This window comes from Eucyclogobius newberryi, unplaced genomic scaffold (genome assembly GCF_026437365.1).
Source record: "Eucyclogobius newberryi isolate DKJ021-1_F unplaced genomic scaffold, fEucNew1.0.hap1 SCAF_1, whole genome shotgun sequence".
In the NCBI taxonomy this organism is placed as follows: domain Eukaryota; kingdom Metazoa; phylum Chordata; class Actinopteri; order Gobiiformes; family Gobiidae; genus Eucyclogobius; species Eucyclogobius newberryi.
Genome location: NW_027315723.1, coordinates 20,967,934 through 20,990,002, shown reverse-complemented (window position 1 = coordinate 20,990,002; position 22,069 = coordinate 20,967,934). Strand labels below are relative to the sequence as shown.

The following is a 22,069-nucleotide window of genomic DNA, read 5'->3' as shown; positions in this document are numbered from 1 at the left end:
TCTAACAGTTCTGAGGGCAAGGTCTTCTGGCTCACCAATGAGTTTGAGTGTTTGGGCTGCAGCAGGAAGCAGAATAGTCCGCTCTGATCCGTCATCAAGCACTGCATACGTCTCTAGTGAATTCTCACCATTGCGGAGCAGCACCCTGCTAATCTTTAACAGGACTTGGTTGCAGCCAGAACGTCTGTCAAGGTACAAAACTTCATTGGTTGAGCTGACGGGGCTTAATGGTGTCTCAAAGGGCTTTGCATTAACGTCATGTAGGGCCTGCAGGTGTTTTCCTTTGCACTTTGGGCATGTGACTTTCAAACGACATTGGGCAGCCTGATGTGAACGTGCGCAGCGCCAGCACCTTCTGTTAGACTTGATCCACGCCGTTCTCTGATCCACTGTTAACAGGGCAAAATTACCACACTGGTCAAGGTAGTGTAGTGTATTGACACAATATGGGCAAAAAGGGGACTTCTTGGGAGTGACTGTTGTCTGCTCTGCTGGCGGGGGATCACTGGGCTTGTTTCCTGTATGAAAGATGTTAGTGTTTCTGCTGCTCTTATTGTCACGGTGCCGAGCTGACTTGGGTACACTGCTACTCCTTACTTCACTGTGTAATGACTCAAACACTGTCTCTTGTATCTTCAGCTCATAATTGAGCCAATCGGAGAAGTGCAGAAGGCTGGGAATTGTGACACGCATGGGGTAAAGGAACCTTTTAAACTCAGCTCTCATATCTTGTGGCAGCTTAGATAATAAACGTGTCACATGTGACCCGCAGCAGAGTTCTGTCTGTCCACTTTCACCTAGCTGTTCCAACAAGCCCACCAGCGCTCTCACCCTCAGTGCAAAACGCTCAAAGCCCAGGGTGTCTCCACAAGCTATGTTTGGGGACTCCATCAGGTCTGCAATCTTCCTGAGTGCTAACTGGTGGGGCTGGCCATAACGCTCAGTTAAACTGGCCATTGTGTCTGTATATGGCTGCTGTGAGTTGATATATGAATCGGCAATAAGCAAGGCATCTTCGTGCTTTAAGTGGTCTAACAGTATTTGATACTTAAAGCGTTCAGTGGCGTCTTCAGGCAGAAGATTCTCCAGGGCCACCTTGAGCCTGGCAAACTCTCTTGGGTCACCCTTTGTGAATGAAGGGATTGTAGGCTTAGGGCCGCGATACACCACCTCATGTTTAGGAGGAGGCAGGGGTCTGGTGTGCTCTGACTCACGTCTGGGTGGAGTATAGGGGCTGCCATACTCTGGCGTCGGCACAGGAGATGGGGAGTGGTGTGTATCTGCAACATACCTTGGCGGATCTTGTGGGGTAGTTCTCATGTCCCTTAGCAGCTCCGTGAGTTCAGACACCATCCTTTGTGGTGGCGGTGATAGTGGCCTTTCAATGAACTCATCTGTTACAGGAGGGGGAGGAGGTGGCCAGTACTCAGGATCTGTAGGCAACATAAAGTTCACAGCTTGTGCAGGCGGAGCAGAGAGCAGAAGCTGACTGTGATCCTGGCTCAAAGGTGCACGTAGGCCTTGTGGTGGAGCAGGGGCTGGCATCGGGATGAATCGTTGGGATGAGAACTCTCTTGCATCAAGGCGCCTTTGCATGTCCATCATCTGTCTTTGCATACTATGATTGTCGTTAAGCACTCGGTGTAACAATGCTAGAGTGTCAGATGTTTCTTCTGCAGCTGGTCTCTGCCTGGGCGTGACTGGTGTACTTACAGGTAAACGCAGGGAATATTCAGCAGCATATGGATCCATAGCTCTGGCTCCTTCTAGTTCACTCCAGTCAGCAGGCTGTGGAGGTGTGAGAGACGTCGTCCTGGCAATTCTCCCCACCGATCTCTCCACGCTGGGATATGGTTGTTGCTGCTCATATGCATTGAGAGCAGCTTGCTGTGCAGGGGTGGACACGTAGTCCTGCATCCAAACAGGTGGTCTTCTGTCTCGGCGTGGCCGAGCACCTGCATCGTGTAGAAGGTGACTCTGGTCTGAATACATCTCTATTTATTCCACGGTGGCCACACTTGTCCCGGGTTTCGGCACCATTTGTTTTGGGGAGAGCTAATTTACTGGTTTTATACGGGTTGTGACCGCCAGGGGGCATTGGTAAGAATGCACTGGGAGAGATGATCCAGGGTTTTCTCTTTATTAAAGATTTCAGTCAAATAATACTGGTGGTTGGTATTTACAGAGCAGTTATTAATCATGTAAATACGTGTGTGGTTCTGTAATATAAACAAGGAGAACATAAATTATAATAAAATCTGTAAAACAATAACATATAATGCACAAATATACATGAGCTCCGTCGGAGCTACTGCTGTTAGCGCTTAGCTCGAGGCACTTAGCATTCACAAACACAAAACAAGGTAAATATATAACTTTAACTACATTATTAAACAATTCGAATGGCATGCAACACTTTATACAATCATGGAACAAATGGTGTGTCTATGTCTACTTTCGTTTCTAACAAATACTCACTTTTTATCACGCACACCAAACTACAACCACAAGCTCTACACGATGTGGGGGAAAACAACTAAAACTCTGCAAACACGTAGCATCCTCAACCTAACTTGCCTATGCTAACGCGTGATTGGCTACTCGACCTGTCAATCAGGCACCTGGCAGAAACGGGGCGGGTCCTTCGTCACACCTGTTGTACATATAAATTATAATTATGAACCTATCGAACAGGTATTTGTCGAGAAAAAGTTGAAAAATCTGTAGAAAATGACAGGAAGTGACATTACACAAAGAAACAACTTTTTTGACTCTCTAAACATTAATTCAACAAAATAAAGTGCTTTATTTATTATTTATTTTTATTTGTCAAATAAAATAAATTGTGACATTAGATGAGTTTTTGCCCAGTGTTTGCTGGGTAATTTCCTTTTGTGATGTCATCTATTACAAACAGGAAGTGAAATTGAAAACCTAATAAATTCTGTGATAATATTTTGAAATTTCTTTAAGCAAAATTCAGAATATATTTATCTTAACTGCATTTTAGTTCAATGAGTCGTCCGACCTGTAGGGGGCACTTTAACAGAGCGTACACAAACTACTTTCAATGTCAAAATCGCAGCCACACCGACACGTAATCCTTCCCGTTGTTCCTCGGCTTCGTACATCGTCTGCAAATACACTTGTAGGAGTAGAAGTAGGGTGCGGCGTTTGTCCCGGCACTCGCGACGCACCGCCCGACACCCGTATCCCATTTCTCAGCGCTCAAGGACACCTTACCCCCGACGCGCCTAAATGCCATGAATCTTGTCGTGGGGGGAAAAGAATGGATTGACGTGGCGCTGGAAATGAAGTCAACAAATGGCTTCCCTGTTCGCTGCCCGAATGGTAGAAAACAAATCAATAACGCGTGCTCCCGCTCTCGGCCCGGGTGACCTTTTTAACCAGCATCCCCGGTGTTATGCTAGCACCAAAACACTGCGCTAAACTCAATGCTAAACTTAACCTTTGCTGCTTTTTTTGGGCTATTAAATTGTGGAACAGGTCGGTCGTGTTTCGTGTGACTCCCTTGGGCTTCCATCAAATGCCTCCTGTATTTGATTCTCTACTTTTCACGCCCCGGCTGTGTGTGCGTGGCGATCCGTTCTGCCATTTCGCGATGCCATCGTGGTCCGGGCCAAAGGATTTGACATTTAAGTGACAATAGTGGGTTGACCTTTTTTGAAGTCGGGCCCCGGGTGTTGCCGCTCGGCCCAAAGGGATTACATCACGAGGAGCTTTACATGCCCCGGTCATAGCTTGGAGAACGTGAATGTGCCAAATTCAATAAAGGGAACACAAACCTGTATCAGTGACAGCGCGGCAACGTGATAGGCTTAGACATTATTGCGTTTAAGATAGAGCAGCGAAGTGCACTCTGGGATATCCTTGTAGACGGTTTCAAAAGAACTGAATCAACGTTTAGCCTTTTTTTGTTTGATTTACGTTTTTCACGTCATTTTGATGAATCCTGTTTACAAGGTTGTCTTCTCGGAGCCTCACGAAAACGCTCAGCTTAAATTTTCTGCGTTTTGTCCCGTCAGAGATAGCGCTTCGGCAGCTTCCGTGCCACTTTCAGTTCATAAATTATTGCCAGACTCGTTGACTCGCCATGAAATTATGTTTGTTACAACTGTGCGCTTATTTTAGTATGTTGGGGCAAGCTAGCGTTGGTTTATTTCTCCATGGCACCTCGCTCTGTGGACAGTACACGTAGAGCTAACGCATAAACCTATTTATAGAAACCCTGGTTGATATAAAGTAATAGGTGCTTTCAGTAAATTACAACTGAACGCTTATGTTAGCATGTTGGGGCAAGCTAGCTTTCGTTTATTTCTCCATGGTACGTCCCTCTGCAGCCAGTACACATAGCGCTAACGCATAAGCCTAATGATGGAAAGCCTGGTTGATATAAAGTAATGGGTGCTTTCAGCAAATACATTATTTTAAGTTATAAAACGTGAGATGCCAAAGAAAAAGGCCAACGACACTGATTGTGATTGATATTTTGGACAGCACATTGTTTGATATATTGCACAGAGTTGAAGCATTCTTCTATTGACGAATATAGGATGATTTTATACATCGATGGAGTAAAAAAAAAATACTCTAAAATATTGCCATCTCTTTTCAAGCTAATACTTTATCTGTGTTTTTCATAGGTTTGCAATGCTAACATCTAGTTTTATTTGATTATAATGGCTTGAGTTCAGATTATTCAAGTGGATTTGAGTAGTATTGACTGGGTTAGATTTACCTGTGTATGTGACGCAGAACACTTTGCTGGTTTTATTTGATTATAATGGCTTGAATTCAGATTATTCCAGTGGATTTGAGTAGTTTTGACACAGTTAGATTTACCTGTGTATGTGACTTTGCTGGTTTTAAGACATTTCTTGTAACCTGACTCACTTTAGATTGATTTGTGTCTCTCCTTCAATTGAGTTCTTCACATGAATCATTCTGGAAAGTCTCTTGCCGAAAGCCGCCGGGACGTTAAAAAAATACTTCACACTGATTGGTCGAAGTGTCACAACAGCGGAAGAAGCAGAAACAAAATCTAAATTGTGTTAAATCCAGTGTTCAGAAAAGCACAGTTCTCTTTCTCATCCACAAATGTACAAAGTGCCGTTGTGTGCACGATTTTGAAAAACAAATAGTCCTTATTCCTCATCTTGGCAAAGGTTATGTTTCTCACTGGTTGGATCGATATTTTGCTTGAAATAATGGTTCATTTGGATATCTTTGAGGCATTTCCTTTACCAGTAGAGCGAATTATCGCGGAAACAAAAGCAATCTTACACCGACATGCTAACGTAAGCAAGCAGTTGTAATGAACCCTGTGTGAGTGCAGAAACACTCGGTCTGAAGATGATTTATGGACTCGGCAGCCGTGAGACCTCTGGAGCTCCGCCTCTGAAGTCACAAATCAGGGACATTTGGAACGGAGTGTTTTCTGAGCCTCGGACGGAGAGGACGTACTTAACGGCATAATCAAACCAGAGCGAATGAAGCTAAATACAACTCGGGGTAATTTCGGTGTATTATAGTTTAGAAGCACATTATAGCACTTATTAATGCGTGTTAAGGCAAGGCAAGGCAAGTTTATTTGTAGAGCACATTTCACACACAAGGCAATTCAAAGTGCTTCACAGCAGGAAAAATGCATTCAAATCACAAAGAAATTACAGAAACAGAAATACAATAAAATTAACTAAATTAAAAATTATCAATCCAACTGATTTTCTAAACTAATAAAATCACAAACAAAAGAGAAGAGTGCAAAGAAAAAATCCCTTCAGTCAAATGCGCAGCTAAACAAAACTGTTTTTAGCTTAGATTTGAACATTGTCAGAGTAGAAGCCTGTCTCACATCTTCAGGAAGACTGTTCCAGATTTTAGCTGCATAAAACTGAAACGCAGATTCCCCATGTTTTGTCCTGACTCTTGGCACCAGCAGGAGGCCGGTCCCTGAGGTCCTCAGAGTCCGAGATGGTTCATATGGCACTAACATATCCAAGATGTACTTTGGTGCTAGGCCATGGAGAGACTTGTACACAAGCAGAGCTGCTTTAAAGTCTATTCTCTGAGCCACAGGAGCCAGTGCAGAGACCTGAGAACAGGACTAATGTGATCATACTTCCTGGTTCTAGTCAGGACCCGAGCAGCAGCGTTCTGGATGTACTGCAGCTGTTTTACAGCTCGTTTGGACAGACCAGTGAGCAGGCCAAGATGATAATGTATGTACAATAGCATCCATTGTTAATAATTCTAAAGAAACCAATAATGTTAATGAGCAAAGAAAAAAGGTTGCATACATGTCAACAAACAGGACTCCCTAAAAGTTTGCCATTTCGTTTGCAGGGTGAAGCATAGAGCTTATTTGCTCCAAAGCCGAGTTAAACCTAACCTTAAATTTACCCCAATAGTGAAATAATATACTGTATTTTTCGGACTATAAGTCACACCTTTTTTCATAGTTTTTTTAAAAATACTTATTTTCACACTGACAACCACAAGAGGCTCTAGGCTCTAAGCGAAGCAGAAGAAGAATCTGCACTTCCTCTTCCTCTGGAGTTTGTGGAGTTGTTTAGAAGTGACACCGAGGAAGAAGAATTCAATGGATTTAGTGATTTGGGGTAAAACTGATGCTTTGGTAAACTTGTCAAATCAAATCAAATCAATTTATTTTTGTAAGGCCCAAAATCACAACAACAGTTGCCTCTGAGGGCCACAGAGAGAAATGAATCAACAATGTCTGTGGTGGCGATGAAGTCAGACAATGTCTGTGGTGGCGAGGGACGATGTCCCAGGGTCCTCTGTCCTTAGACTCTCCTTCTCGGCCAGGAAAAACTACAAAAAAAACCTCTTTGGGAAAAAAGCGTAGAAACCTGGAGGAGTTCCAGTGAAGGAGAGATCCGACTCTCACAGACGGACAGACGGACACAAGGAGACTGGAGCTGGACCCACTCTTCAGGCAGAAGAGGGACCGTCTGAGTCGAGCTGGACCCACTCTTCAGGCAGATGAGGGACCGTCTGAGTCGAGCTGGACCCACTCTTCAGGCAGATGAGGGACCGTCTGAGTCGAGCTGGACCCACTCTTCAGGCAGAAGAGGGACCGTCTGAGTCGAGCTGGACCCACTCTTCAGGCAGATGAGGGACCGTCGGAGGCGAGCTGGACCCACTCTTCAGGCAGATGAGGGACCGTCGGAGGCGAGCTGGACCCACTCTTCAGGCAGATGAGGGACCGACTGAGGCGAACTGGAGCCACTCTTCAGGCAGATGAGGGACCGTCCACACAGGGCAGGGACCACTTCACCAGGAACTTGTTAGCATGTTCTTTATGCTATAGTTATCTGAATAACTGTTCATATGTTACGTTAACATACCAGACACTTACCACAGTTCTGTCTGTGCGTCATGTAGCTGAAGGTGTTAGCGTTAGCATACGTACACCTATTCATAGGGATGCGTACCGCTCCGCAGGAACGGATCCGGACTTGTAAAAACGTTTTGGTTCAGGTCCAAAAAAACCGAAACCCCGGTGATTCGGTTCTGGACTCATTAAAAATCTACCACTCACATTCTATATCCTTTACGTTCTAGAATCTAAACCATCTTAAACCTTCCATAGATCGCGAAATTTGCGCTAGAAAAGACGTAAACCCTGACATCGCTGTCAATGGCGCGCCCGGAGCATCAGCGACACACGCGTCTTCCCCGCGGCAGAAGTTGAAGCCGGCGAAATGAGTTTAAAGACGCGAGAGACCGAAGTTGTCACTTTATTTCTTGAACAGAGTTGGTTATTGTGGGCCGTAACCATGGCAATGGAACAAGAAAATCAAAAACCACTTCGTCTCCTGAGCCGCTCTTAGCTCCGCCCCAGAGACCGCGCACGCGCACTAGAGACTAGGGTCTCAACAATATGAATGAAATAACTGTTATGTTGTGGTGTGATGTAGCATTTATTTAGGTGGGTTAATGTGCAATATACATATTTATACATCTAAGTAAATACTAAGTCAAAGTAATATTGTTTAATTGCTGGATTCATTAATTGGAGCTTATATTTTGTAGTAGTATTTGTATTCTACAGTTGTTAAATATGGTCTTGTGTTTAATGCTGTTAATATGATGTATTGTGTGTAGTGTAAAATATTTTCATATTCTATTTTTGATACGGCTAAGTTGATTGATTTATAGTGGTTCTAGTTGACTTTTATGCTAGTTTTTGAAGGTTTTTACATGACTTTGATGCCAATGGATCTGCAAAATTAAAGAGTGGAAATGTATCTAAAGGCATTAAACTTCAAGTGTGGGAAACAGCCCAGTCAAACCAGTAACACACTTACAAACATAGTATCAGCTGAAACAGCTGCTCCATTACCAATACTCAACATGCTCTTGTTCGGAAGTTGTTCCTCTAGTAAAACACATGAATGTGTGTTAGCTAGCTAGTAGCTTGTGATTTGTAAGTTGTAACTTATGTTAATAAACAGTGAATAAACCAGATAAATTGAGTTCATTTCACTCTGCAGTTAAGCCTTGTGTTTGATAGTCGTCCTTGTTCATGTGTCTTCAACTTAATTGAGCCAAGTAGCTTGTGTTACGCTGTTATAACATTATTCAAAAATGGCATGAGTTCAGCCGGACTCATTAGGTCCGGACCTGAACCTAAACCTCTGGATTCGAATCCGGTCTTGAACCTGAACGTGGGTTTAGGTATGCATCCCTACCTATTCACCATGTTCTCTAATTATTTTAGAGAGTTATTATATAACAGACATTTCAAGATAAAATGTCTGTTCTTGGTCTTGGATTTGATCAAATACATTTCCCCAAAAATGCGACTTATACTCCAGTACGACTACGAGAAACTTAAATAACGCTAAGCTACACCCCAGCAATGCATTAATATGACAAATTACTGCTGAAAACATGGCTGCCGTCCGTACCTAGGAAGGAGACGCAGACTTTGCAGAAGTTGCTGAACTGGAACTTGTTGGCCGCCTCCAGCAGAGTTTTGGCGTTGGCCGAGTCGATGACGAGCAGCCCGGTGTACACGAACTCCAGCAGCTGCTCCAGGACGTCCGCCGTGATGTTGCTCATGTTCAGCTCCAGCGTGTCGCCCCGCCGCGTCTCCCCTGATGACCTGGCCGACCAATCGGGGGACAGCACACACAGAGAGGTCACATATCAGGAAGTAGAGCGAAGAGACAAAGTTGATACGAGCAAATGACAAAACACCTGGGCAGAACAGTGGGGAGAATAAAGATGTTAAGGAGGGTGTTTTTAGATGAAGGTTAGCACAGAGGTTCTCAAATGATCGTGGAAACACAACGCATGGCTTCTTCTGCTGAATTTGAAATGATCGTTCTGGTTTAGCTCTGGTTTAGTCACATTGTAGTTATGGTTTAGTTTTAATCCTGGTTTAGTCACGTTTCTGGTTTCAGGCCTTATTAGACCTGGTTCTGTCGGTGGAATTGATTTATATTTCTATAGTTTCTCATCTTGATTTGGTCTGGATGTACATTTGAAACAATCGCACTACTTAGTTCGGGTCTAGTCCAGCTTTAGTCCTGGTTTGGTTCTGGTTTTGTCCCAGTTTAGTCCTGCTTTAGCCTGGAAATAACTTTGAAATGAAGTCAGAGTAATTATTGGACTAGTCTTGGTTCAGTCCTGGTTTTGGACCTGGTTTAGCTTTGCCTGTAATTGAAATGTAATTCCTTGGGATAATTCCGGCCTCTAAATCAATTAACAACACTTTAGTTTTGTCAAAATAGCGTGTAAACATTTGAGAACCGCTGGTCTAGCCTCTGGTAAAAATAAATAGCTACTGTGCCGCATCTGTAACGAACAATGTGACAGACAGGATTAGGCCAAAAAGAATAAAACCATTATTGCTTTAAGAGGCATGCCATCGCCAGAATTACATGTATGCATCGCTTCAAACGGGCATTATGCATACATGGGAACATCGCAGTGACAGAGACGACAGAGTGGTAGAGTGCTTTCGTGTGCGTGGCGTAGAATATCAGATGAGCCGGATTCATTTAGCTTGATTTTTTTTGTTTTACCCCCCTTTTTATCGCAAATTAAATGGAACACGATACGCTTGGAGTGGAGAAGGCTTTTGACATCCTCCGGGATCGAATTGCAGGGATATTACGCGCAGTACTCCCTTCTATACCCTCGCCCGACTCGCAATGCCTTAGCACCCTCCGCCGTCCGCACCCACGGGAGAGCGTTAAATGACACGGCCCCGCGTTTAATCCACTAAACGCCTACCGGCCTCCCGCGGCGATGGACGTCGGTGGGTATGAAAAGTGCGCTCGCGTTGAGATAAACGGGCTTGCTCGAGGTCCGTCGCTCACGCTGCGGGTGGGAAACGGCGCCCTCTGTCTGTGCGGGAGGTAGTTGTGGTAAAGGTTATGAGTATATATATACACAGGAGAAAAAGAGAGGAGAGAGAGAGACAGGTGTGGCGAGGTCCGTCCACAGGCAGCCAGCAGCCATCCTTCTGAAGGGAGGAGTTTGGGTCGTTGTCGACATGCGACTTTGCTAATTTGGATAAAGGGTTTCACCCGATTAACCAACACCGCCCACCCTCAAAAAAAAGCCGACAGTACTGTGTAAAAGTCTTAGGTACGTAGTTCAAAAAAGCCATTTCTACAATATACATAACTCGTGATGGGCAGAAAAAGGTATCAAAAAGTATCGGTAATCGTGCAAAAATATCAGCGCTTACAATTTCTCCGATTCGGCAGGTTTTTGATCATATTTTCTTTAGTTTATTTGACTGGGGTGGAGAGAAAATAACGAGTCAGGTTGCATTTTAGTACAAATTCAATGATATCGCGATACTCAGTCTGGGATCTAAACGGTACTTGCTGGCGTCGCCCATCACACGCTGCGACCGTAAAATGCGTCGCAAATCGAGAATTTCTTACTGTACTTTGAACTCTGTCGACTAAAACGTTTGCACAGTACTGCCCCGTTATAATAGAATGACTGTCCAAGCTGCTATACTCCTGCAGTGTGTGAACTTAAGACATTAGTTGTAAAGCGCCCTCGGGATGTGACAGGGTAGAAAGACATCACAAAAAGCAAAAACTTAAAATTTGAAATTAAGTGGTGACAATGGCATATCTCTGGATGGCTGTGAAAACCAAAGTAGTTAACTCACTTTCTTCCTGCAAAGCAAAAAGCCACATAACATTATATAATAAAATAATGTGTGTATTATAATATATATATATATATATATAAAGCCCCTTTGCCTTGCTTTGGAGGGGGTGGTTAGTGAGTAAGAGGGGCTGATGGGAAGTGTAGTCCCGAGATGTACTGATGATAGCAAGAAAAAAGAGAAATTAAAAGGAAGAAGCGTGCTCGGAAAGCTCGGGTCGATGAGTTTGGAAGGTGGGAAGTGGCCTTTTTGTTTGTTTTTGTCTAAGCGCTTATGGAAATGATTAGATCCCTGAGGCCGCGAGGAGACGGCGAGCGCGTAGGATGGATGGCCACGTCAAAGCAAAGGGGGATTTGTGTGTGAAAGATGCGCCACTTAAGAGGGACGTTTTAAAGAATGGATGGTCAAAGCGTGGCGGCGGCGGATGAGGCGATGAGGAGATGCAAGGAAGAGGAAGAGGAGGAGCAAACAGTCACACACAGTCACAAACGACATTATGGGACAGAAAAATGTGGATTACATACAAACTGATATAATTGATATAATCACTGTGTAGTTAAAAAGTTTTGTTGTTTTGTCAAGATCAAAATGTTTCGATTTTTTTCCCAATATAGTTTTATTTGAAAATCAAGATTCAAAACGTCTTTAATTGAGAAGTTTTGATCTAAAAAAAAAATTTAAAAAATTGACTATTCTGTGTTGAATTGCATTGTTTTTGTGCATGAGACTAACGGTGAAAGTATATTTTTAATTTTGTTTTTATGTAGTAATAAAATACAATAAAACATATTAGTCAATACAAAAAAATAAATATTTTTTTTGTGACATATTGTCCAGCCCTATAATTTAAAAACAAAATAAAAATGTATAAATAACTTAAGTATCAAGGGATGGGATAAATGATTTTCATGTCATAATTTAAATTATTTTCATGTCATAATTTAGGAAGAGGGGTAGTACCAATACTTCATCAATAAAGTTGTACTATTTCTAGGGTTTGGTAAACGGACTAAACAATACCGCCAGTTTTGTCCGTTTTGCGTTTACTTCAGTAAAGTGAATAACAACGTACTAGTAATGTTAAGGAGTTGGAAAGTTTTCTTTAGTGTACACCATTTATTCTTGCCCACAGAAGCAAAACCCCGCACTGTCCAGACATAAATCAGAGTTTGTTTTAAAACAACCTAGTTCTGGGGTAAATGCTTAATCCGCCGTCCCGCAAAAAGGCTGTTTTAGTATTTTTGAAGGATCATTTATTCACGGCGAGATTGAACTGCCTTCCAACGCCAACTCCGCATCTAAAAATGGCCCATGTTTACACGGCTTGTCTGCGCATAAATCAGAATTACATAAACAAACAAAGCTAATGCGCTAGCTTTGTCATTGTTTGGAGGTTTTCTGGTGCGCGCCGCTCGCCATCGGGGACACACTATTTCATCTCTGACAGAATAAAAAGTCCAGTTGTGGCGCTCAGTCGCTTTGTTTTACAAGCTGTGGGGTATTATCATAAACCAACTGCGATTGTCTATGTTTTACACTCAAAATCAGAATATGTTATATATATATATATATATATATATATATATATATATAGTGCTCTGAATGCTTAAGTGAGCGATAACTTTAGACCGCTGCAAACTGTTTAAACTAGTTCAGTTTTTCATGTTTTTAAATTAAGTTTGAAATTCTGAAAATGCTTTATTAATACTAGGGTAAAGTTCCAATGCAATAAGATGGGTAACATTCTATAATAACTTTACTTTAGCCTTAATAAAGCATGAACAATGTACTTAATGTTACTTTCGAAATTTTGATTTTGAAATGGTCCAGGTGATAAATAACTATCCTTGTTTTTCATCAGTTAAGTTGCAGAATACCTCTGTGATGTCATCAAACAGCGCCATTTGCACAAAACGTACACCTTTTTATGACAGTTTAAGCAATCATTTAACAAAATAAACGTGTCCTTGGTTTTACTAATTTGTCAAATAATATTTATTGTAATTTAAATATATTTTGTCTCATGTTTACAATCTGGTTGCTAAGTAACAGTTGTGGCATTACCTCTACCTATGTCATATTTGCTGGACACGTCAAACCAGGAAGTGAAGAAAATTTGTTTATAAGAGATCTTCTATTGAGAGTGTTTTTTTCAAACTTCCTATAAGTGATCTGTTCTTTTCTTCTGTATCTACCTATGTATCTACCTGCGTTGCAACAATGAAATTTCCCCATGTGTGGACAATAAAGGATTATCTTATCTCATCTTATAAACGTCACCAAAATTGCCAAATTGGAGAAAAACAGGCAAAATATTTGGTTAAATTAAATATGTTGTTTTTAAAGCATTTATTCACATTTTATTAATGTGTAATTAAGGTGTTCAAGGTGTAGTTATTATAAAGTGGCACAACGTCACAATAGATTTAAATACAGTCAAAGAACATAAATTTAATTAAATATGCAAATGCAATTTTATTAGCTAAATTGATTGAGATCAACCAACGATGTAACGTCTCTGCGCATGCTAGTTTCCATAGAGACATTATTGCTCTGCCCAAAATGTTCCCTAGTGTGACAATAAAGACAGAGACAGCACTGGGCCATGTTACAGGTCAGATCTGCGGCGACGTTGCGGTAAAAATGCTGATTTTCGATGTTTTTTTTGTGACGAAACAACAGCAAATGATTAGATTGAGATTTAAATGCACGATAAACATGTTTAACGGGCAAGAAAAAGTTACACAGTGCAGCTTTAAAGAAGGCAAGTCGTGGCAAAAGTATTAGTTTTTTGGGTTTCTCCGGTCTGGAAATGTGGCAAATTTACACAGATTTCTTGCAAAATTTTGAGGAAAGTTTTGGATGGTCATTAAAAGTGGACAAAGGCTTTTTCTGAAAATTGCTGTTCATAGAATGTTGACGCGCATTTTGTAAAGTTTCATAATGGTTTCCCTTTTCTGAACACGTGGATAAAAGTTTGTCTGCTTCTTTCTCCTCGTGTCCTTCAGTTATTCAGCCTAATCCAAACACAAGTAATGAGTTTTCTGCCGCTTTGTCTATCGCACAAATAAACCTGTATCCAACGGCGGCCTGCAAGGACACCCACTTTAGAGAGACGATCTGCAAGTAATTACAACTTATAAAGACAAAATAATAACGCTTCCGTAATAAATTTGCGTTTTGGTGTGAAATATCGACGGTGTGCTGTAACATTATTTCAATGTGGCTGATGTTTGAAGGATTTAACAATGTGCTGAAATCTGGGGAAAATAAAAATAATCCAAACATCTTTTATGCTGTTGATGCAGGTGAATAAGAAACGATCTTAAATGTATCACATGTTTTTGATCATGTTATTATGCATATATAGGGTATTTTATGTGTAAAAATGGTCATAAAGGGGGAAAAAAATCTGAAAATGGATAGAGCCGGTTTACATTTCTTGTTTTCATTTGTTTTTTATTGTTTTGTTTGTTGTTTATTAGATTTGAAAGAAAAATCTGGATTTGAGCTATTTTATGTGGCATTTTCGTAAACTACTATAGATCTTTTTGGAAAATGGCATATAAATTTAAATCTTTGCCCTTAAAAGCATCAAGCTTGGAATGATGTATTTCGACACGTTTTATGATCAGTCAAAATGCTGTCAAGTACGAGATAAATATGTTACAAGATATGATATGCCGTAAATGTTTAAAACTAAACTGTTTTTAGTGATTTAATTGGTTGAGTTCACCAGGAAAAAAATATAAAAATACACCAACGGCAGGGGAAAAGTCCAAATTAAATGTCAGATTGAAGATATTTCTTGATCAAATTGTATATTCTAACAGCTTTTTGAGTTGCTACATATTTTACTGTGTGGGATTATTGATCTATTTAAGTTCTTTGGATTTATTTTGTGCCTTTGGTTTTGCGTAACTGGTGTTTGTACGCATTTTTGTTCATAAGACCATTGTCATTATGTTCCCACGAGAGACAATGTTCCAGAAACTATAGCTGCAAGTTGATTAAATGAAATAATAAAACATCTGTAGGTCTTTAAACCAACAAGTGCAGGTTGGACAGTGTTTACGTGCAAAAACGTACATGTAAAGAGCGCAAACTGACTTAAAATATCCTAAATCCATAATCATACATGCAGTAAATTGAGCTCATGAACTGCTCAGACTTTAGTCCCGGCTTTATCCGCCTCGTCCGCATTACGCTCAGACTTATTTGTACGAGACCAACATCAAAGAACCAGAGACCCACAAATGGTTTGGAAGCAAAAGTGTCAAGATCTAAGAAGAGGTTGTTTTATATTTTTTACCCGCTTACTCTTGTGCTGTGCCTGCGATGCAAGGGCCATAAATTAAATGCCTGCAGCGCGCTTATTGCGGAAAAATCCCCGAGAGGTAAAAATGGAATTACTGGAGATGATGTGTTGGGCTGCACAGTGCGACGGCTGCTTAAAGGAGACGGCAAGCGGCTTTTGGGACGGGCCCAGGGCTGGTGTGTGCGCGTGAGTGGTGAAGTGTTTGGGTGGGAATATATACGCCAAACAGGGGCATTTGGAGTCATAAAAACTAATATACTTTGGATTTATAATGAGATAAATGCATGAGAAATGTATTGTCGTGTGTAGTTACGTTCACTCAACTCCTTTTCAAACTAATTTTAGTGTTAACGACGTTTTAACTGTAAAAAATGCTGTCTGTGCTCAAAAAACAAACTAAAGAAAGAACCAAAAATGTGTGTATGTTTATGTTCTTAACCCCCGAAAAACAATATCCACTTGTATTATACACAATTTTTTTGGTGTAAAGCTTTAAAATAAGCTTTATCATAAGTTAACATAAACAAATACATATAGTGTTTATAAATGCCTTATAGTTTACTAAGGAACATTATTTTAATATTCATGTGCAATTACTGTCACTCACAAGCAAGTATGGCCATATTCATGTGCATACAACTGATGTAAATAAGAGTGCTTTATTTTGTTTTATTTTGGTTACTTACTTACTATTAGTATTACCTAGTCTTATGCTAGCTATTTTTACTTTACTTTATTTTTGTTTTATTCTATTATTATTGTTTTATTATTATCTTATTTTTATCTTTTTATTTTTATTTATCTATTTTATTTTTATTTTATTTTTTCCCCCCCTCCATTCCATATTAAAGGCGGTATGGACGATTTTTCAGCGATTGGAGAACGCAGGCGGAAGTGCGCATGCGCACTCCCCCGTGTGGACTGATACAACACACACGTGCGTTTGTTTATTAGCGCAACGGAGCGCATCGCATCTCTCGTCTCCCGTAGATTTCTGTCCACTTCTGCGTCAGCTCGAACTGTCATTCTCCGTCTTCATTTTGCCCCGTACACTGAGGGAACTATATTATGATAGATCCATGCGCTTAGGCACGCAGAAACGTGGGGACGAGCCTGACGCGGCTGCAGGTGAGCGATAGGTGCGTTTTATGATTGATACGTGGCAGGACAAATGATTTATCCATGCCACGAGGAAATATGATTAAAAAAAAATTGCTGAAAAAAATCGTCCATACCACCATTAAGATAGGAGAGGAATTTTGTTAAGAGTTTTTTTGTTTTGTTCTTCAATTAAGAGTATTCTTTTGAAACTTCCTATAATCTGTCCTTTCCTCCCGTTTCTACTGCGTTGTAACAACGACATTTTCCCTTGTGTGGACATTAAAGGATTATCTTATCTTATCTTTTAAAGTGCTTTTATGATCATGTGGAAGAACTGTTTAACAATTTAATACATACAATATTAAAGGGCAATCATTTGAACATTTCCGTACCAGCAGGTGGTGATTAAATATAAATTTGACTGTGGTACCTTTATACAGCCATTTATACAGTATATTATTCATTTAAAATATGTGTAATCATCTAAACTCTAGCATACTGCTAGCATACTGTGATATTAACATAATTTGTGTTACAGCTACTAGATTTAAGTTATTAATGTACTTATTATTTAATTATCAAGATATAAAATGCTTAAAAGGGGAAAAGGGGTTAGGAGTATTTGTATTTAGCAGAAATCCCTATAAAAATATCAAAAATACTGTGTTATTTTTCAGGTTATAAAATATCAAAAAGTGAATGAAATATTGGACTTTAATAAAGTCGGAAAACCAGAGGGGATTATCCAGAAGTAGTTTTGAAGTGAAATGTCTACTTTAGTTCAAGTCACTTCACGGGTCTATCACTATGGAAACGCAGGCACATACTATGTCCATGCAACTCCACGTTTCTGTCTGAAGTGGACTAAAAACACCAGTGGCCTGTTCCTGTTCTTTCACGCTGCACACAAAGGTGAACTTCTACTCGAAATGTCCTTGATTCAAATGTTTCCACGTTTTATTTTTAACTACGGTAAACAGAGATTATAGCTGCAAATAGTGCTAATTAGAGAGTGAAGGATTATAAAATACGTTTGAATCTTCCCCAAATCCACGCTACTGTTGTGTCCTTGGGCAAGACTCTTCACACACTATGCCTATGGGGAATGTCACAAAATCAAATTTTAGTGAGAAGAAACTGTCATTTAACGATTATTCACGATTACGGAGATCATGACTAAATAACTGTGAAATAGATCATTTTTCTATCACCTTGCTTATTCCTAAAGTTTGGGACCGGATTTATGAAATCAAACTTTCTGAATGAAAAGCGATGAAAACAGATGTATTTTATGGACAAGATTGAATTGAAACAACCCGATTTTGCTTTTAAAATGATCACTATTATAAATATTTAAATTTTACGATTATATTGTGACCTGAATACTACAGTATAAATAACTATACATATTATAAAAGTGTATTTTTTAATCTAATGCTGTAATAGGAATAGTGTTGATTGATGTTCAATACAACTATTTATAAAAGTCAAGCTACAATATTTAAAATTGGCTATGACAAATTAAATTGCCTTTTCCAGCACGTTACGACATTATCTCGTGTCGACACAAACTGACAGCATGTTTCATCCAATTAGTCGATCTGTGCGCATTCTTTCTATTAAACTGTCAAACTAAGCAAGACAAATCCACGTCTGCATCGGCGGTGCAGAGAGAAACTCAAAACCAAACGGGACGAGGCTCTTGTGGGGGGCGTCGATCGAGGTTCATCTGATAGACAGGGCTGACCAGCAGGGGGCCTACTCTACACTACAAAGCCACTTCAACCGCGCGCGCCGCTGACCCGGGAGCTCCGTCGCCATTATCAAGGTCGCGGCGCGTTGTCGAGTGTTTCTTTATTCATGGGGGGTGAATGAGCCGACTCTGCGGTGAAGTAGTGAACCTTTGATCCGCCCGTCTGTTTTCAAATTAACTATCGAGTATCACTGGTGCGCTGTGCCCTACGCGGTGAACGTCAGTTAAATTAAGGCAAGAAATAAATCGGAACATAGGTAAACTTGATTACGTTATTGGCAGGACAAATTTGCAATGCACTAAACAAGGTCTTCACGCTCCAGGCTTAAGGCTCAATACATTTGTAAACAGTGCGTGCGACTGAATGAGTGACTTTAAAGGATGTTTTTAAGGGCACATATATTATGCAACATTGACTTTTCCACGTCAATAACACACCTGGAGCTGTATTTAGTTGAATTTGCGCTTGTTTCATTAATTTGGTTAACAGGGTCTTCTTATTTGCTCCTGGGCCTCACAAAACACTCTGTTTCAAGTATTGCAGATTTGAGACATCAGGCTGTTTTTAAGTCATTGTCAGACTTGATCCTGTTCATTTCTGCATCAAATCGCGTTCATTTCAACAGCGTGGTCTTATTAGCATGTTGGGGAAAGCAATTTTTTTTGCTTCGGGTAATTCCCTGAGTTGCCAGTAGAGGGCGTGTTTAAACCTTACGTAAGAAACACCTGAATTGATGAGAGTAATGGGTGCTTGTCATAATTTTAAGTTAAGGCAATAACAATACAAACAATGCATAATATGTGTCTTTTGTGCATGAATTTTTAGCACCTTTAAAAGCTGCAAATTAGCCTATGACTAGCGTGTGCACGACATAACTGTGACCAATTTGGTGACAACGTTAAATTGTACTGTCCATTTCAAATAAATATAGAAATAAATAGTTTAAATACATAAATTACAGCTATCATGATTTGATTGTCATCTATTTATTGCCTCATTGGTATGTTTCAACAGCTTTTTTACACGCTTCACCTTAAGAAAAGAACAAAAAAGCACATTTGGAGGCATTATGTTTGGAAATATTGAGGACGGCGCGACGTTTGTTATGCCCTGTGTGGAGTATGTGCGACGATAATCTCCCTTCTGTGTGATGACAGCGCAGTGAAGGCAGCGTGTCTGCAAGTCACAGGGCCTGAAAAGACGCCACGCTTCCCCTGGGGGAGCGAGGCGCGACTGGTGACTCTGGGGCCTTTTCTGTTTGTGCTTTGTGCTCACTTCATCCACAACACAACACACACACACACACACACACACACAAACACACACAAACAAACACACAAACACACACAAACACACACACAGACAGACATGACAGCGAGAGAGACAGAGAAACAAGAATGATCCAGGGACTTTCAATCTGTCTGAAAACACCTGCGAGGATGTGAAGGAGCCTTGAGGACAGCGGGGAATAAGAGAATTCCCTATTTGCGAGACAAGGAGATATAAAAAGGTATCACACTAGACAGATAGTGTATGTAAAGGTTTAGAAGCATGCACACGGCACAGAGCGCGTGAGGGCAGGACAAATGAAAACACTGTAACACCCTCGAATCAAATAAATATACACTATGGAAGCAAGGACTGATGCGTGAAGTCGTCTAAGATGTTGGATTTTAGCTTGTGAAAAAAGCAAAAATGGATGATTTAAAGGCGCACGTGTAACTTTTCTGGTGGGGCTACCTGCTGGTCTCCATGGACGCGTTATTGTTGAGCCTGGGATGTTCAAAAATGTTCGATCTGACCAGTTACTTGGCCTGGTGGCAGCGCCTTCCTGTCTCTGTGAATGTTTAATGCCCTACTTTGGAATATTCCAGGCAAAACGATGTCTCCGTGGAGATAAGCAGTTGACGAACGCTCAACATTTAAGTAGAACATCATCCCTAACGTACATATTCAATAGATCCATGTGTAATCTTTTGGGACAGTTAGCTTAATCCACAAAATTGTATAATAAAGCATGTGAAGAACTGTGTTCTCTAACTAAGGATAACCAATCTATCAATCTACATGCAAGTCATTTTATACAATAAAGAGCGCATTTAATCTGTTTCATGTCGTCTTGTGGTTAGCATTTAGCCCATATTAGCATGAAGGCTAAATAAAGCTACAGCGTGGGTTTGTGAATGTCGATTTGGACTAATACAAAAAAAGATAAGGGACGTTTGAAACAAATGTAAATTACAATCAAATTCGAAAAGGATAAAATCACTTTGAAACAAACATATATAAAAGCATGAGTCTGACAAAAACGGAAATGTGTTTAAGATTGGCTCCTACGTGGAGTGGGGAGGAAATGCAGTGACGTCGGTTGACCTTTTTGTTTTTTGTTATTTTTTTTATTTTTTTTGGTTTGTACTGTTATTTCTTATTATCATTGGTTTCTCTCCGGATTCGGATACATTCATTTCGAGCAGGAAGAAGGAAGGAATGGCTGCTGGCCTGGCCCTGTGTGCTAGGAACCAAAGTCGTCGCCACACCTGCAAGAGAGAAGAAGAGGGGGAGGGAAAAAGAAGCAACACAAACGTGCCCTATGAAGAGAACGAGATCGGATCAACGGCTGGTGCGGGGGAAGAGGAGGAGGAGGAGAGAGAGAGGAGGGAGGAGGAAGAGGAGGAGTAAGAGGAGGAGGAGCGGAGGCAAACCTTTTGACCAGGTCCTTGAAATACAAGCTGCAGGAAGCTAGAACATTTTGGTGGACTTCAAACTCTTTGCCTTCAACAATTATTTTCAGGTCTGTAAACTCTTTCGCTCTGCGCTGCTGGTTCAACTCCTTCAACATCTCTGGAGAAGAAGAGAGAGAAACAGGACAACGCCACATGTGGGGTTAGTGCGGTCGACAACAACACTTCGTAGGTGCATTTTAAAGCAAAAAAAACAAACAAGAGTCATGAGTACGTTATGTGACAGAGAAGGAATTGTACAGTATGTGCCGACAAAAAAAAAAACACAATTATATGATTAACTTACATACATGTTCTAGCAAAAGCATGCGGCGCTGGGCTATATACAAACCGTACATGAGCAAACATTGGCAGGATATTTGAATAATCATGTGGGAATGTTGTGGAAAAGGACATATTTGTGTAAAACATGACTGATTGACTGGATTATGCAAAATTGTGCACGTTTTAAATTGGATGAGCTAGATTTTAGTTTTTAAACAGCAAAAACAGAACATTTTACTGTATTGCCAGTTCAATTTACTTACTAAGACTTTCCCACAAAATTCCAAAGCATTCAAAAGCAGAGCTAAAAAAAAAAAAAAAGACAAAATAAAAAGAAGTCACATTTGTATCAACCGTATTTGCAAACACAGTCAGTTTGAAAGGCGGAAAAGCTGAATGAAGTAGAGAGGGAAAGAGAGAAAGAGAGAGAGAGAGATGTGTGCGCTGCCAACGGAGACACCGTCAATGCATTATTCATCGAGAAATCAAATTCTTTGGCTTCACGCCGGCGCCCTACGCTCAGCGCCGCCGCGACCTTCACACGTCACTCAGCGGCCGAAGAGAAACGGACACAACAGCTCGTCCGACTGCGGGCAAAATATTAGCCCTTAGCGACTAGCACGGAGGCCGTAACGGAACAGGGGAAAGAAAGAACAACAGCGGCGGTTTGTAGGAGCTTGTTTGTGTGCACTTTAATGAGACG

At 40.8% G+C, this 22,069-nt stretch overlaps 1 protein-coding gene across 2 annotated transcripts in view; it reads right to left on the bottom strand.

The window, feature by feature from the left end:
- The window catches only part of LOC140355276 (kelch-like protein 29), a 420,755-nt gene that overhangs the window by 163,250 nt on the left and 235,436 nt on the right, over positions 1-22,069 (bottom strand). For both annotated transcript variants that reach the window (XM_072440142.1, XM_072440143.1), the window contains 2 exons: positions 21,064-21,202; positions 8,958-9,154 (listed from right to left, as the gene is read on the bottom strand). In XM_072440142.1, coding sequence (XP_072296243.1) covers positions 8,958-9,154; positions 21,064-21,202 — 336 coding nt within the window. The remainder of the gene's footprint in view (positions 1-8,957; positions 9,155-21,063; positions 21,203-22,069) is intronic.